A 16,959-nucleotide genomic window follows, 5' to 3' on the forward strand; every position below is an offset into this window, starting at 1 on the left:
CAAAATGTCATGGCATGGGGCCTGTCATGCCAAATAATGTCCCCTAGCCAAAAGGGGGACACTATTTGTCATGACAGGCCACCAATGATTTAGTTTGATCTACTCCGGTTGCATAAGTAAAGGATGTTTTATTGTCAAATAGGGACAGCTAATACTCAAACTACACACGACCTGCTGTGCTCTTTTTTTTCTCTCTCTCTCTCTGTCTCTCTCTGTCTCGGTCTCTCTCTCTCTCTCTGTCTCTCTCTCTCTGTCTCTCTCTGTCTCGGTCTCTCTCTCTCTCTCTCGGTCTCTCTCTCTCTGTCTCTCTCTGTCTCGGTCTCGGTCTCTCTCTCTCTGTCTCTCTCTGTCTCTGTCTCTCTCTCTCTCTCTCTCTCTGTCTCGGTCTCTCTCTGTCTCTGTCTCGGTCTCTCTGTCTCGGTCTCTCTGTCTCGGTCTCTCTGTCTCGGTCTCTCTGTCTCGGTCTCTCTCTCTCTCTCTGTCTCGGTCTCTCTCTGTCTCGGTCTCGGTCTCGGTCTCTCTCTCTCTCTGTCTCGGTCTCTCTCCCTCGGTCTCTCTCTCTCTCTCTCTCTCTCTCTCTCTCTCGCTCTCGCTCTCGCTCTCGCTCTCGCTCTCGCTCTCTCTCTCTCTCTCTCTCTCTGTCTGTCCTTCTCCCTCCCACACACACACATTCTGGAAAGTCCCCAGACTAGTACAGCTGAGTGGTGCTAACATAACACACTACAACACACTTCCTAACCAGATCAAGAGTGGTCTTATTTTTCTTCAGTACTTAGACACCCAGCATCTCATCCAGTCCGACCTACCTGTGGAGAGAGACCAGTACCCCCTATGGATCACACCAGTGGGCGTTGATTGACTACAACAAAAAATACAGTGGGGCAAAAAGGTATTTAGTCAGCCACCAATTGTGCAAGTTCTCCCACTTAAAAAGATGAGAGAGGCCTGTAATTTTCATCATAGGTACACTTCAACTATGACAGACAAAATGAGAAAAAAAATCCTGAAAATCACATTGTAGGATTTTTAATGAATTTATTTGCAAATTATGGTGGAAAATAAGTATTTGTTATTGTATATGTTATTGTCACATACGGATAGGTGCAGTGAAATGTGTTGTTTTGCTGTGTCAGCCATAGTAGTACGGCGCCCCTGGAGCAAATTAGGGTTAAGTGCCTTGCTCAAGGGCACATCGACAGATTTTTCACCTTGTCAGCTCAGTCATTTGAACCAGCAACCTTTCAGTTATCGCTAGGCTACCTGTTAACCACTAGGCTACCTGTTAACCACTAGGCTACCTGTTAACCGCTAGGCTACCTGTTAACCGCTAGGCTACCTGTTAACCGCTAGGCTACCTGTTAACCGCTAGGCTACCTGTTAACCGCTAGGCTACCTGTTAACCGCTAGGCTACCTGCCATGGCAAAATGTGTAGAATTGCATTGCAAGAAACAAGCTTTTAAACTTTACCATTTTATCTCCGCCCCATGGCAAAATGTGTAGAATTGCATTGCAAGAAACAAGCTTTAAAACTACCACTTTATCTCCGCCCCATGGCAAAATGTGTAGAATTGCAGGAAATAAGCTTTAAAACTGTACCACTTTATCTCTTGCAGGAAATTAGCATTTAAACAGCAACATTTTCTCTCTGCGGCCAAGAGGAGGGTGTCTAAAATGTTTGGTCAGAGACAGCGACACCCACTATGGGCCCTGGTCAAAGTAGTGCACTATGCAGGGAATAGAGTGCCATTTGTGATGCAAACTTGGATGGGTCTGATGAGAGGGATACGCTCCGTCCACGTACTGTGAGCGTGAGTCAGCTAGCTGACCTGGAGCCCTTCACACCTATATCACTCAACAATATCCTTCTCTTTCTGTCTTTCTGTCTCTTTCTTTTCATCTCTGTCTTTCTCTCTTCCTCTATCTCTCTCTCTTGCCTTCCGTTCTACCTTTTTTCTCTCTACCTCTTTCTTTTCCCTTTTAATCATTCACTATTTCTCTCCTCCCTCGTTCGACTGAACCTCCCCACTCTTTCTTTCTATCAATCACTCTCTCCTCTCCTCCTCTCCTTCTCTCCTCCTCTCCTGCTGTTCTGCACAGGTTATTGTGGAGGTGCGCAATTTTTTTTCCCCCTGTCCCCTTCCCCCCACTCTCTCTCTCCTGCCGTGCATCATTATGGCATATTGCAGTTTGCCACTGTGAGCAGCCGAGCCCAGACAGCAGCTGAATAGCCCAGCCCAGAGAGACATGGTGCCAGAGGGGTCAGAGGTTAAGAAGAGATCCGAGCAGGCTTTGTTGGTGTATCTTATCGTTGATTTGAGATGTATATATGTAACTTTGAATGTTACTGGTTATGTGATACTGTAAAGTAGCTGCCTGGTGGTATGGTGTCTCATTCCAATGGTCAATGTGCATACGTTACATTCTGTCGACTCATACACCCCACACACCACCCCACACACCACCCCACACACCACCCCACACACCACCCCCAACTCACAGGATAACGCTCCATCTTCAGATCAGAGTGGTAGTAACCATGTTTCATATGTTTAGCCTCAGCAGCACTGTAGTAATTAACCATTGTAACTGTAATGTCAGCACTTTCCATTGCAACAGGGGCCTGTATTTAAATGGGCCGGTTTCCCATCAAATGGTTCTGTACGGCTCGTTCTCTCTCTCTACTCCCCATATCTCTCCTTCTCTCCATATCTCTCCTTCTCTCTCTCTCTCTCTCTCTCTCTCTCTCTCTCTCTCTCTCTCTACTCCCCATATATCTCTCTCTCTTTCTCGCTTTCTCTACTCCCCATATCTCTCCTTTCTCTCTCTCTCATTCTCTCTCTCTCTTTTCTCTCTCATTCTCTCTCTACTCCCCCTATCTCTCCTTCTCTCTCTCTCTACTCCCCCTATCTCTTCTCTATCTCTCTCTCTCTCTCTCTCTCTCTCTCATTCTCTCTCTCTTTTCTCTCTCTCTCTCTCTCTCTCTCTCTCTCTCTCTCTCTCTCTCATTCTCTCTCTCTTTTCTCTCCCTCAATTTCTTTCTCTCTCACCTCCCCTTCTCTCTCTCCTTCCCTCTTTCCTCTTTCTCTCGCTCTCCTTCCATCTCTTTCCTTCTCTCTCTCTCTCTTTCCTTCTCTCTCCGTCTCGCTCTGTCTCGCTCTGTATCCCCCTCTCTCTCTCTCCTACTATCTTTCTCAATCTATTACTAAAATATCTATGTATTCCCTAACTTCCTTCCCTCTGCCTTTGAATGTGTCTTGTGTGTTTTTGGGAAAGCTGAGCCTGGTCTTCCTTTGAAGATAAATCAGATGTATTACACACTGTGTTTGCGTCCCAAATGGCACCCTATTCCCTATATAGGCTAGTGCACTACTTTTGACCAGGGCCCATATGGCTCTGGTCCAAAGCAGTGCACTATATAGCGAATAGGGTGTCATATTGGACTCAATGTGTGCCTCCTGCCAGTCCTGTCCCTGTAATGTCTGATGGTGGGTGAGCTTGGCTTTGCAGAACCGAAAGCTCCGGTGAGAGAGGAGGAGGGGGAGGAGAGGAGGAGTGGGGGAAGTGTGACTGATGTGTGTGAATTGGGTGAGAAGGAGATGTTAATGGAGGGTAATGGGGTTGGAGTTTTGGGATAATGACAGCAGACAGTTCTTCCCAGTGAAGGTGTTTTGGTCTGGGAGCAGAATGGGATGATGCTAGATTTTGTTAGCATCACTAGTGCTAGCATCACATCATCGTACTGACTTGACAGGAAATGGAGTTAACATATATAATACTCTACCAATTGTGTTCTGGGACAGGTGTTAGTAATGTTCAGATAATGTTGATATCATGTGTAAATATTCTACTTGAAAAAGAAAAGCCACGCACTCTAGAAGCTCAGATGTAATAATGTAATAACCGAATAACCAACGTTTCAACAGACAAGCTGTCTTCATCAGAGTATAATGAAAAACACTGCGGGTCACTAGTTTATAAAGTGTCAAAGAACACACACAGGTGTCTGTAATCATAAATATTCTACTTGCACAGGTATTCCATATTTTGATATTTTAGGAAATTAAACAAATATCTTGTCTTCAAACTTACTCTTTATGAATGTTTTCTCTTTCTTCCAGGTATCCCCTCCACACCAGAGACTTTGGCCAACCAGAATGAAGACAAGAACATAGTGAAGGACCTTCTGACATCAGACGACTCAGCTATCTCAGACCTCTCCCCAGACACAGAGTCCTGTCCCAAAACATACCCCTCCTCTAAGACAGACCCCTCCACCAAGACAGACCCCTCCACCAAGACAGACCCCTCCACCAAGACAGACCCCTCCACCAAGACAGACCCCTCCACCAAGACAGACCCCTCCACCAAGACAGACCCCTCCACCAAGACAGACCCCTCCACCAAGACAGACCCCTCCACCAAGACAGATGCTAGACCTGGCACCCCTGGGTCTGGCACCAGCCCCCATCCCAAAAAAGGAGGTACATTATTCAACACGTGGCCTGTGCTCAGAACAGCTCTGAGACTGAGAGACACACTGTAACCAGGAAGATAAGGAAATAGCATGGGGTTAGACATCCAGTGTGAGGTGTAGAGTTTGGTAGCTGTTGAAGCTAGTTGTCATGTGAGGGGAGAACCATTCAGTGATTCATGTCTGTGGACTGGTGAAAGGTTTCTCAGACTAATCTAATGGATCTCCAGCCATTACAGACCCAATAAGACAGATGGCAGTGGGTGAACTACAAATCTTAATTTGTTAGGGGAGTGGTGGACGGTATGGAGGGGGAGGGACGAGGGTGGTGTAGTGGGGCTTTGTGTTGGGACAGGACTTCCAGGCTTAGGGAGTTTTCCTGAACCTTCCCCAGCATGTCTCTCCAAACTCCAGCCTTGTCTCTCCAAACTCCAGCCTTGTCTCTCCAGACTCCAGCCTTTTCTCTCCAAACTCCAGCCTTGTCTCTCCAGACTCCAGCCTTGTCTCTCCAGACTCCAGCCTTGTCTCTCCAAACTCCAGCCTTGTCTCTCCAGACTCCAGCCTTGTCTCTCCAGACTCCAGCCTTGTCTCTCCAGACTCCAGCCTTGTCTCTCCAGACTCCAGTCTTGTCTCTCCAGACTCCAGTCTTGTCTCTCCAGACTCCAGCCTTGTCTCTCCAGACACCAGGTTTGTCTCTCCAGACACCAGGTTTGTCTCTCCAGACACCAGGTTTGTCTCTCCAGACACCAGGTTTGTCTCTCCAGACACCAGGTTTGTCTCTCCAGACACTTCAGACTCCAGTCCACTCTTCAGACTCCAGTCTTGGCTGTGAGACGCCAGTCTTGGCTGTGAGACGCCAGTCCTGGCTGTGAGACGCCAGTCCTGGCTGTGAGACGCCAGTCCTGGCTGTGAGACGCCAGTCTTGGCTGTGAGACGCCAGTCTTGGCTGTGAGACGCCAGTCCTGGCTGTGAGACTCCAGTCCTGGCTGTGAGACTCCAGTCCTGGCTGTGAGACTCCAGTCCTGGCTGTGAGACTCCAGTCCTGGCTGTGAGACGCCAGTCCTGGCTGTGAGACGCCAGTCCTGGCTGTGAGACGCCAGCCCTGGCTGTGAGACTCCAGCCCTGGCTGTGAGACTCCAGCCCTGGCTGTGAGACTCCAGTTCTGGCTGTGAGACCCCAGTTCTGGCTGTGAGACGCCAGTACAGGAATTCACCCTTTGATTGTGGTGGTGGGAGGAAAGAGTTGTTGCTATAGTGACGGCCGGAGATCTTGCTGCAGGGCCCTCTCAGGTTGGCGGAGAAAACGCGGCATACGTATGACATAGCATGGGTCTCCAAAAAAGGAGACTTTGGTTAACCCAGGGCCCCGTTTCCAATGCAGACATCTTCTAGGCCTAGGCTGAAACAGGATCCGAAATGAATATAAAAATCCTTCATCTTATGTTTGCGTTTATCAAAGAGGATCAGGGAGAACGTTGATAATTGCTGCAGACAGGAAATTCAGAAGAATACATGGGCTGCATCCCAAATGGTACCGTATTCCCTATATAGTGCACGACTTTTGGTCAACGGTAGGGCACTATATAGGGAATAGGGTGCCATTTGGTGCGCACACATGAACGAATGAGTTCCCTTCCGGTTCACACAACACTGTTCAACTATTGAGTGAATAACATTATAGCATCGCAGCAGGAGATGTAGCTTCCTGTCCTTCATCTTGAAAATACACTACCGTTCAAATGTTTGGGGTCACTTAGAAATGTCCTTGTTTTTGAAAGAAAAGCAACATTTCTATCCATTAAAAAAACATCAAATTGATCAGAAATACAGTGTAGACATTGTTAATGTTGTAAATGACTATTGTAGCTGGAAACGGCTGATTTTTTTTAATGGAATATCTACATAGGCGTACAGAGGCCCATTATCAGCAACCATCACTCCTGTGTTCCAATGGCACGTTGTGTTAGCTAATCCAAGTTTATCATTTTAAAAGGCTAATTGATCATTAAAAAAAACATTTTGCAATTATGTTAGCTCAGCTGAAAACTGTTGTTCTGATTAAAGAAGCAATAAAACTGGCCTTCTTTAGACTAGTTGAGTATCTGGAGCATCAGCATTTGTGGGTTCGATTACAGGCTCAAAATGGCCAGAAACAAAGACATTTCTTCTGAAACTTGTCAGTCTATTCTTGTTCAGAGAAATTAAGGCTATTCTATGTGAGAAATTGCCAAGAAACTGAAGATCTCGTACAACGCTGTGTACTACTCCCTTTACAGAACAGCACAAACTGGCTCTAACCAGAATAGAAAGAGGAGTGGGAGGCCCCGGTGCACAACTGAGCAAGAGGACAAGTACATTAGTGTCTAGTTTGAGAAACAGACACCTCACAAGTCCTCAACTGGCAGCTTCATTAAGTAGTACCTGCAAAACATCAGTCTCAACGTCAACAGTGAAAAGGCGACTCCGGGATGCTGGCCTTCTAGGCAGAGTTCCTCTGTCCTGTGTGTGTGTTCTTTTGCCAATCTTAATCTTTAATTTTTATTGGCCAGTCTGAGATATGGCTTTTTCTTTGCAACTCTGCCTAGAAGGCCAGCATCCTGGAATCGCCTATTCACTGTTGAAGTTGAGACTGATATTTTGCCGGTAGTATTTAATGAAAGGTTTTCTAATTAGCCTTTTAAAATGATAAACTTGGATTAGCTAACCATTGGTTACACAGGAGTGATGGTTGCTGATAATGGTCCTCTGTACGCCTATGTAGATATTCCATAAAAAATCTGCCATTGTCGCGACTTCTTCCGAAGTCGGTTCCTCTCCTTGTTCGGGCGGTGTTCGGCGGTCGACGTCACCGTTCTTCTAGCCATCGCCGATCCATTTTTCATGTTCCATTTGTTTTGTCTTGTTTTCACACACATCTGGTTTCAATTCCCTAATTACATGTTGTATATTTTCCCTCTGTTTCCCCCATGTCCTTGTTGGGAATTGTTTATTTTGTAAGTACTCGTGCTATGTGTTACTGGTGCGCTACGGGTTTTGTACACATGTGTTTGTTGTTTTGTATGCCGTTAGTTTTATATATTAAACTGCTCCGGCTATTCACCAAGTTCTGCTCTCCTGCATTTGACTTCCCTGCCACCAGTTACGCACCCCTTTACAGCCGTTTCCAGCTACAATAGTCATTTACAACATTTACAAAAATGTCTACACTGTATTTCTGATCAATTTAATCTTATTTTAATGGACAAAAAAAATAAGATTTTCTTTCAAAAACAAGGACATTTCTAAGTGACCCCAAACTTTTGAACGGTAGTGTATGTATGACATCACTCTGTAGTTTAGAATTGATTCAGGAATTGTTTCACCTGCGTGACTTCTCTCATACTAGTATACTCTACATGACAGGTGTGATCAGCTGTTTGGTGCATTGATATTTTAGGTAAAAATAAATGTATATCTGATGGATATTTATTTTCTTCTCTGCCTAGATGGGTTGACGACAGCGCAACGACAGAAGCTGGCTAAGGAGCGGAGGGAGGAGAGGGCCAAATACATTGGTAAACCCTAAAGGAAAATAAGCTATAGAGAAATGTGTTTTCTGTTATCATGTGTGACATGTTGGGCTTGTCTGGTATGGAGGGCAAAAGAGACTCAGCTAGTCATGTCTAGGGAAGCATCCAAAATGGCACCCTATCCCAGGGCCCTGGTCTAAAGTAGTGCACTATGAAGGGAATAGGGTGCCATTTGGGTTCCTGACACAAGGCAGAGATATAGAAGGTATGGAATAAACCAATAGACACTGTAGCCTTCAATATGTTGTATTACACTACCCTGAACTGTCTACCCTGAACTGTCTACCCTGAACTGTCTACCCTGAACTGTCCGCCTGTCTTTAACCATTGGCCTCTCTTACATTGTATTACTCTGCCATGAGGGTTCTGCCATGAGGGTTCTGCCATGAGGGTTCTGCCATGAGGGTTCTGCCATTGGGGGTTCTGCCATGGGGGTTCTGCCATTGGGGGTTCTGCCATGGGGGTTCTGCCATGGGGGTTCTGTCATGGGGGTTCTGCCATGAGGGTTCTGCCATGAGGGTTCTGCCATGAGGGTTCTGCCATTGGGGGTTCTGCCATTGAGGGTTCTGCCATGGGGGTTCTGCCATGGGGGTTCTGCAATGGGGGTTCTGCCATGGGGGTTCAGTCATGGGGGTTCTGCCATGGGGGTTCTGCCATGAGGGTTCTGCCATGAGGGTTCTGCCATGAGGGTTCTGCCATGGGGGTTCTGCCATTGGGGGTTCTGCCATGAGGGTTCTGCCATGAGGGTTCTGCCATGAGGGTTCTGCCATTGGGGGTTCTGCCATGGGGGTTCTGCCATGGGGGTTCTGCCATGAGGGTTCTGTCATGGGGGGTTCTGCCATGAGGGTTCTGCCATGAGGGTTCTGCCATGAGGGTTCTGCCATGGGGGTTCTGTCATGGGGGTTCTGTCATGGGGGTTCTGCCATGAGGGTTCTGCCATGGGGGGTTCTGCCATGAGGGTTCTGCCATGAGGGTTCTGCCATGAGGGTTCTGCCATGGGGGTTCTGCCATGAGGGTTCTGCCATGAGGGTTCTGCCATGAGGGTTCTGCCTTAGGGGGTTCTGCCATGAGGGTTCTGTCATGGGGGTTCTGCCATGGGGGTTCTGCCATGGGGGTTCTGCCATGAGGGTTCTGCCATTGGGGGTTCTGCCATGGGGGTTCTGCCATGGGGGTTCTGCCATGAGGGTTCTGCCATGAGGGTTCTGCCATTGGGGGTTCTGCCATGAGGGTTCTGCCATGGGGGTTCTGCCATGGGGGTTCTGCCATGGGGGTTCTGCCATGAGGGTTCTGCCATGAGGGTTCTGCCATTGGGGGTTCTGCCATGGGGGTTCTGCCATGAGGGTTGCCATGAGGGTTCTGCCATGAGGGTTCTGCCATGAGGGTTCTGCCATGAGGGTTCTGCCATGAGGGTTCTGCCATGGGGGGTTCTGCCATGAGGGTTCTGTCATGGGGGGTTCTGCCATGAGGGTTCTGCCATGAGGGTTCTGCCATGGGGGTTCTGTCATGGGGGTTCTGCCATGAGGGTTCTGCCATGAGGGTTCTGCCTTAGGGGGTTCTGCCATGAGGGTTCTGTCATGGGGGTTCTGCCATGGGGGTTCTGTCATGGGGGTTCTGTCATGGGGGTTCTGTCATGGGGGTTCTGCCATGGGGGTTCTGCCATGAGGGTTCTGCCATGAGGGTTCTGCCATGAGGGTTCTGCCATGGGGGTTCTGCCATGAGGGTTTTTCTTTCTAATGATTGATGGATATTGATTATTGCTGTTGTCTTCTCATTTTGCTGCTTCAGAACAGCAAACTCAGCTGCAAGGTAAGGCTACTCTATACGGCACTGTATAAGAGCAGCGTTAATAGCATCAGTTATCAGCAACAGTCATGCTTTTCTCCACATCTCCATCTTGTGGTTGGGATGCAATGCATTTTTATTTCTGCTTCTGAACAGTCTTTTCCTTTCTCGTTCATGAATCAGTTTTGTTTCTTTCTGAATGTTGACCTGTTGTTGTCAACTGGGAACTTTACAACATCCTGTTTGTCTCTGAGAAGAAGAATGATCCGATAGTTCAGTTGTATGAGTCCCTCGTCATGTTTTTTCTTTCCTGTCTTCATTGTGTAGAGATTTGCCTTGCACCTTATTTCTGCCTGTTCTTCATACATGTTTGCATGAAAACTTTGCATCATTTTGTTGGATCATTGTAATGTCGTTCCAGTATAGATTTGTCTTGACTTTATATGTTTTCAGGGTCTATTTTTATGTCAAGATATTACGTGATCTTATTATCAACTCAGAGACACTTTAGTACACTAGAATTTCCCCACAGCCTCATTCTTCCGTAGCATTGGCTCAAGCCCCTTGTAATGTACACTAAACCCAAAGCCTGTGTAATCAATCCAATCCGAGGTATTCTGTGAGCTTGTTTTCAACTCTACATGCACTACATCCCATCCCTTAACAATGGCCCAAGCCCCCCCCCCACCCCCTCTCTCCCTGTACGCTGAGGCCAAAGCTTCAGCAACCAACTGACCAATCAGAGGACGTCTCCCACTGAGCCGTCCCATAGCCCCCTGGGGCGAGGCGTGAAAAATATGTAGTCATTACTGTGAACTGACCCGCCGTGCCTCTCAGCCAGATTAGATGTAATTACTAATTTCATTAGATTCATTATAATCGCCATGCCAACGGAATCGTTTCAGAAGCCAACCAATGGAAGAAGCCTTTTCTGTACCTGATAATTCTCTATGGACCCTGGTCAACAGTAGTGCACTAGATAGTGAATAGGATGTCATTAGCCATAGGACTCTGGTAAAAAGTAGTGCACTAGATAGTGAATAGGGTGCCATTTGGAACAATTTCTCTGTCTGTCCAGATGTAAGATATGAATCTCATATGGACTACAGACTGTAAAGGATTAGATCTCACCTCATCAAGCATTTATGGTTGGGTGTTCCACAGTACGTATACTGTATGATTTATGGTTGGGTGTTCTACACCACGTATACTGTATGGTTTATGGTTGGGTGTTCTACACCACGTATACTGTATGGTTTATGGTTGGGTGTTCTACACCACGTATACTGTGTGTTTATGGTTGGGTGTTCTACACCACGTATACTGTATGTTTTATGGTTGGCTGTTCTACAGTACGTATACTGTGTGTTTTATGGTTGGGTGTTCTACACCACGTATACTGTATGTTTTATGGTTGGGTGTTCTACACCACGTATACTGTATGTTTTATGGTTGGGTGTTCTACACCACGTATACTGTATGTTTTATGGTTGGGTGTTCTACACCACGTATACTGTACGTTTTATGGTTGGGTGTTCTACACCACGTATACTGTACGTTTTATGGTTGGGTGTTCTACACCACGTATACTGTACGTTTTATGGTTGGGTGTTCTACAGTACGTATACTGTATGTTTTATGGTTGGGTGTTCTACAGTACATATACTGTACTGATGATGACATGCTGAGAAAGAAAGTTACACGTGATTATCATTCGTACTCGTCCCTTGAACCACATATGAGAGAGAACATTAAACTATGGGGATGTTATGTAAGGGCCATTGTAGATGAAGCTGTAGTAATGCCATTACAATGTTAAAGTGCATGCACTCAATGTATTTAGATCATGTATTTCTGCCAATCAGATGTACTGAACATGAATATAATACGATTTTATTCCATGATGGAGAAATGGGAAAGTGTAATCTTTGTGGATGGGGTGCAGACAGACTAGAGTATTCTACCTCTTAACATAGAGAATTGCTAGGGAAGGACTGGTGAACAGAATACAAATCAGGACCTCGTCTTCTAACATCAAACACTCGTGGATCTCTTTCAATGTTTTAATATTTCAGAATGAGGATTGCATTCTTTATTAAAGACATCTCACATTAATTTCCCCCCATTCAACACTGAGCTTCATCCAAAAAAACCTCTTCACACGTATCCATGCCCCTCACCATGCTATACTTTAACCACACATGTGTGTTGGAAGTAGGTCCACATGCAGGGGACTGCAAAACAGGAAATGCCACTCTGAGATACAGTACACATGTGGCGTGTCTACCTCAGGGGAGGCCCAATGAGCTGAGAGGACACAGCTGGTGCACAGCATGTTGGGAGTTTAAACAAAGCAGAGTGATTGCGTTTTAATTGTGGCTGTCTGAAATGAGACGCAGACTGTGGAGTGAAACTCAGTATCTGCTAGAGGGCACTAATAAAAAGCAGTGGGACACTATAACTAATAATACCACTACTGCTACTACTATTACTACTACTACTATTATTATTATTATTACTACTACTACTATTACTACTACTAATAATAATACCACTACTGCTACTACTATTACTACTACTACTACTACTACTACTACTACTACTACTACCACTACTACTACCACTATTACTACCACTATTACTACCACTATTACTACCACTAATAATAATAATACTAATACTACTGTCTACTACTACTACTACTACTACTACTACTACTACTAGTAATAATGCGACTACCACTACTACTAATAATAATAATAATGTTACTACCACTACTACTAATAATGCCGCTACCACTACTACTACTACTACTAATAATGCCGCTACCACTACTACTACTACTACTAATAATGCCGCTACTACTACTACTACTAATAATAATGCCGCTACTACTACTACTACTACAAATAATGCCGCTACTACTACTACTACTACTAATAATGCCGCTACCACTACTACTACTACTAATAATGCCGCTACTACTACTACTACTACAAATAATGCCGCTACTACTACTACTACTACTAATAATGCCGACTACTACTACTACTACTAACAATAATAATGCCGCTACCACTACTACTACTACTAATAATGCCGCTACTACTACTACTACTACAAATAATGCCGCTACTACCACTACTACTACTAATAATGCCGCTACTACTACTACTACTACAAATAATGCCGCTACTACCACTACTACTACAAATAATGCCGCTACTACTACTACTACTACAAATAATGCCGCTACTACTACTACTACTACTAATAATGCCGCTACTACTACTACTACTACTAATAATGCCGCTACCACTACTACTACTACTAATAATGCCGCTACCACTACTACTACTAATAATAATAATAATGCTACTAGTGTCTACTACTTGTACTACTACTGCTGCTACTACTACTAGTACTACTTCTACTTCTAGTACTTGTTGACTGTTATGAGGACTAGAATAGGATTGCAATTAGGCCTATGGGAGGGTGTAAACAACTATGTCTTCTTCCCATTCTATTCTTCTTGCTTTTCCAAACTGGTTCCTAGAAGCCATGAGACTTTTAACAGCCTTAAACAGTGAGATCACAAGGCCAGTATTCGTCTCAGTGAACAAACAACAACCTACTATGTAGTGCTCAGTCATTTCAAGTTGTTTATTATGACCAGCTAGTGCAGGGAGATATGGAGGGCAGACAAAAACAAGTAGAGGGATTGAGAGAAAGAGATTATTAGTTGCTTCAACTAACCCTGAATTGTCCATTATTCCATTCATGACTTCTACACTTTCTTGACTAGCTAACTATCACATTCATTTGTTTTGTTTTCTTGAGTTTCCTGATGTATACGCAATGCACCTTTTAGCTGCCATGTACAGAGCACTCTGAAAGTATTCAAGACCCCTTGACTTTTTCCACATCTTGTTAAGTTACCGCCTTATTCTAAAATTCATTCGTTTTTTCCCCCCCTCCATCAATCTACACACAATACCCCATAATGACATCACAATACCCCATAATGACATCACAATACCCCATAATGACATCACAATACCCCATAATGACATCACAATACCCCATAATGACAAAGCAAAAACAGATTTTTAGAAATGTTTGCAAATAAAAATGTAAATTAATCCATTTTAGAATGAGGCTGTAACATTTGTTTTTTTTTAAAGGAAAAAGTCAAGGGGTCTGAATAATTTCAGAACATTAAAATTAATAAAACTGAATCATGTGAAATAAAACGAATCTAAAAAAAAAACTGTACCCGTTGCCTCCCGTTGCCTAGCGACTAAGAAGACCCAGTGGCTGGAGAAGGAGGAGAAGGCGAGGCGTCTGAGGGAGAGTCAGCTGGAGGAACGTAGGAGGAGGCTGGAGGACCAGAGACTGAAGCTTGAGAAACGCAGAGCCGTCCTGGAAGAGAAACAGAGGCAGAAACTAGAGAAGAACAAGGTGGGGTCGGGAGGAGGGTCACCTTCAAGATCTCTCTGTTGCTCAAGTGTTGTGTTCAGTTTTGTAGGTAGTTTTGTTACAGGCTAGGGTACAACATACTGTACCTAAGCGTATATCTTTGCAAGGTAAAGCTCTGCCTTATCTCAGCTCACTGGTCACCATAACAACACCCATCCGTAGCACGCGCTCCAGCAGGTATATCTCACTGGTCATCCCCAAAGCCAACATCTCCTTTGGCCACCTTTCCTTCCAGTTCTTTGCTGCCAATGACTGGAACGAATTGCAAAAATCGCTGAAGTTGGAGACTCATATTTCCCTCACTAACTTTAAGCATCAGCTATCTGAGCAGCTTACCAATCGCTGCAGCTGTACACAGCCCATCTGTAAATAGCCCATCCAACTTCCTACCTCATCCCCATATTGTTTTTTGTTTTTTGGTCTTTTGCACACCAGTATTTCTAATTGCACATCATCATCTGCACATCTATCACTCCAGTGTTAATTTGCCAAATTGTAATTACTTCGCTACTATGGCCTATTTATTGCCTACCTCCTTACTCCATTTGCACACATTGTATATAGACTTTTCTATTGTGTTAATGACTGACTGTACTTTTGTTTATCCCACGTGTAACTCTGTGTTGTTTATTGTCGCACTGCTTTGCTTTATCTTGACCAGGTTGCAGTTGTAAATGAGAACTTGTTCTCAACTGGCCTACCTGGTTAAATAAAGGTGAAATTAAAAAATACATATATAAGTGTTTGCTGAATACAAATATAAAAACTCAGCTTTTGCTTTGTGGGGACAAGATCACAGGGTACATACACAGAGTGGTTGGAGGTTCTAGAAACATTACACGTTGAGGTCCTCAGTAGCTGTTTGAGTGAGTCAAAGTTTTGTCTCCCTTTTATCCCACCACAGGAGCGTTATGAGGCGGCCATCAAGAAGTCAACCAAAAAGACTTGGGCTGAGATCCGTCAGCAGAGATGGTCCTGGGCTGGCGGCCTCAACCAGACCTCGCGCAGACAAAGTGAGTAGCACTGGAACCACATAGAACCTCATAGAACCACATATTACTACATAGACCTGAACCACCTAGGACCACATAATGTCTCGTACAACTGCTCACACAGTTCCCTCATTGAGCAGCATAGAACAGGACAGAGACGTTCTAGACTAACTAATGTTGATTTACAGTGTCCTACAGTTTGGGTGCCGTAGGGGTGGGAGTGTAATTTGGTTAAGGGGTGGTAAAGTTCTCATCTGAGGACTATTAGAATAGCTAGATGAGTCATTATATAATTCATGTTTACTAACAATATGTTGCCTATCACTAGGTCACTATTTCTACTTGGCTTCAGTAATCACTGAATGACCGAGTACCATCATGATAATAGACTAGATTTGTATTGATCCTTCTCATCTGAACTGTTTCTCTGACTCCAGATTCTAACTGTTCAGTAGAATCCAGATATAGGAGACAGAGGGGAATATGTGGAGGGTGTCATGTAAATGTTTCATTAGACTTTCTGTGTGAACTGCAAGGTGTTGAGTTTATCACAGAGCTGTGAGGAACGTTCTCAGCGTTCAGTGTGCCAACTGTCTCCTACAGTACACTATGCTGCTCAGTCCAACAATGACGCAAGCTTGTGAAAGGCAGGCCTTCTCTTGGATTGTGACCTTGAGGTCAAAAACCTTCTCTCCTCTCTGAAGTCTGAAATAAGAATGAGCGTGTGTGTGTTTGTGTTTGTGTTTGTGTGTTTGTTTGGTTTGAACTGCAAAGACAATCTACACCATTTTGTGTTCTCTAGAAAAATTTGTTTCTGGGTTTTAGACGCCATCTGTTTCTGGGGTTTAGATGCCATGTGTTTCTGGGTTTTAGACGCCATCTGTTTCTGGGTTTTAGACGCCATCTGTTTCTGGGTTTTAGACGCCATCTGTTTCTGGGTTTTAGACGCCATCTGTTTCTGGGGTTTAGACTCCATCTGTTTCTGGGGTTTAGATGCCATGTGTTTCTGGGTTTTAGACGCCATCTGTTTCTGGGTTTTAGACGCCATCTGTTTCTGGGTTTTAGACGCCATCTGTTTCTGGGTTTTAGACGCCATCTGTTTCTGGGTTTTAGACGCCATCTGTTTCTGGGTTTTAGACGCCATCTGTTTCTGGGTTTTAGATGCCATCTGTTTCTGGGTTTTAGACGCCATCTGTTTCTGGGTTTTAGACGCCATTTGTTTCTGGGTTTTAGACGCCATCTGTTTCTGGGTTTTAGACTCCATCTGTTTCTGGGGTTTAGATGCCATGTGTTTCTGGGTTTTAGACGCCATTTGTTTCTGGGTTTTAGACGCCATCTGTTTCTGGGTTTTAGATGCCATCTGTTTCTGGGGTTTAGACCCCATTTGTTTCTGGGTTTTAGACCCCATCTGTTTCTGGGGTTTAGATGCCATCTGTTTCTGGGTTTTAGACGCCATTTGTTTCTGGGTTTTAGACGCCATTTGTTTCTGGGTTTTAGACGCCATCTGTTTCTGGGTTTTAGACGCCATTTGTTTCTGGGTTTTAGACGCCATCTGTTTCTGGGTTTTAGACGCCATTTGTTTCTGGGGTTTAGATGCCATTTGTTTCTGGGTTTTAGACGCCATTCATAAACCCAGTCACTTCAGTCATGTAACTTTCTCAGATAT

General features: G+C 44.8%; 1 protein-coding gene across 8 annotated transcripts in view; it reads left to right on the forward strand.

The window, feature by feature from the left end:
* Positions 1-16,959, forward strand: part of LOC139555257 (MAP7 domain-containing protein 1-like) — a 71,966-nt gene that overhangs the window by 31,850 nt on the left and 23,157 nt on the right. For 6 of the 8 annotated variants that reach the window (XM_071368909.1, XM_071368908.1, XM_071368907.1 and 3 more), the window contains exons 2-6: positions 4,120-4,482; positions 7,957-8,025; positions 9,826-9,846; positions 14,120-14,283; positions 15,206-15,314. In XM_071368909.1, coding sequence (XP_071225010.1) covers positions 4,120-4,482; positions 7,957-8,025; positions 9,826-9,846; positions 14,120-14,283; positions 15,206-15,314 — 726 coding nt within the window. The remainder of the gene's footprint in view (positions 1-4,119; positions 4,483-7,956; positions 8,026-9,825; positions 9,847-14,119; positions 14,284-15,205; positions 15,315-16,959) is intronic. The other 2 variants (XM_071368913.1, XM_071368915.1) reach the window with 1 other exon arrangement.

Source organism: Salvelinus alpinus, chromosome 26, assembly GCF_045679555.1.
Source record: "Salvelinus alpinus chromosome 26, SLU_Salpinus.1, whole genome shotgun sequence".
NCBI classification, from domain to species: Eukaryota; Metazoa; Chordata; class Actinopteri; order Salmoniformes; family Salmonidae; genus Salvelinus; species Salvelinus alpinus.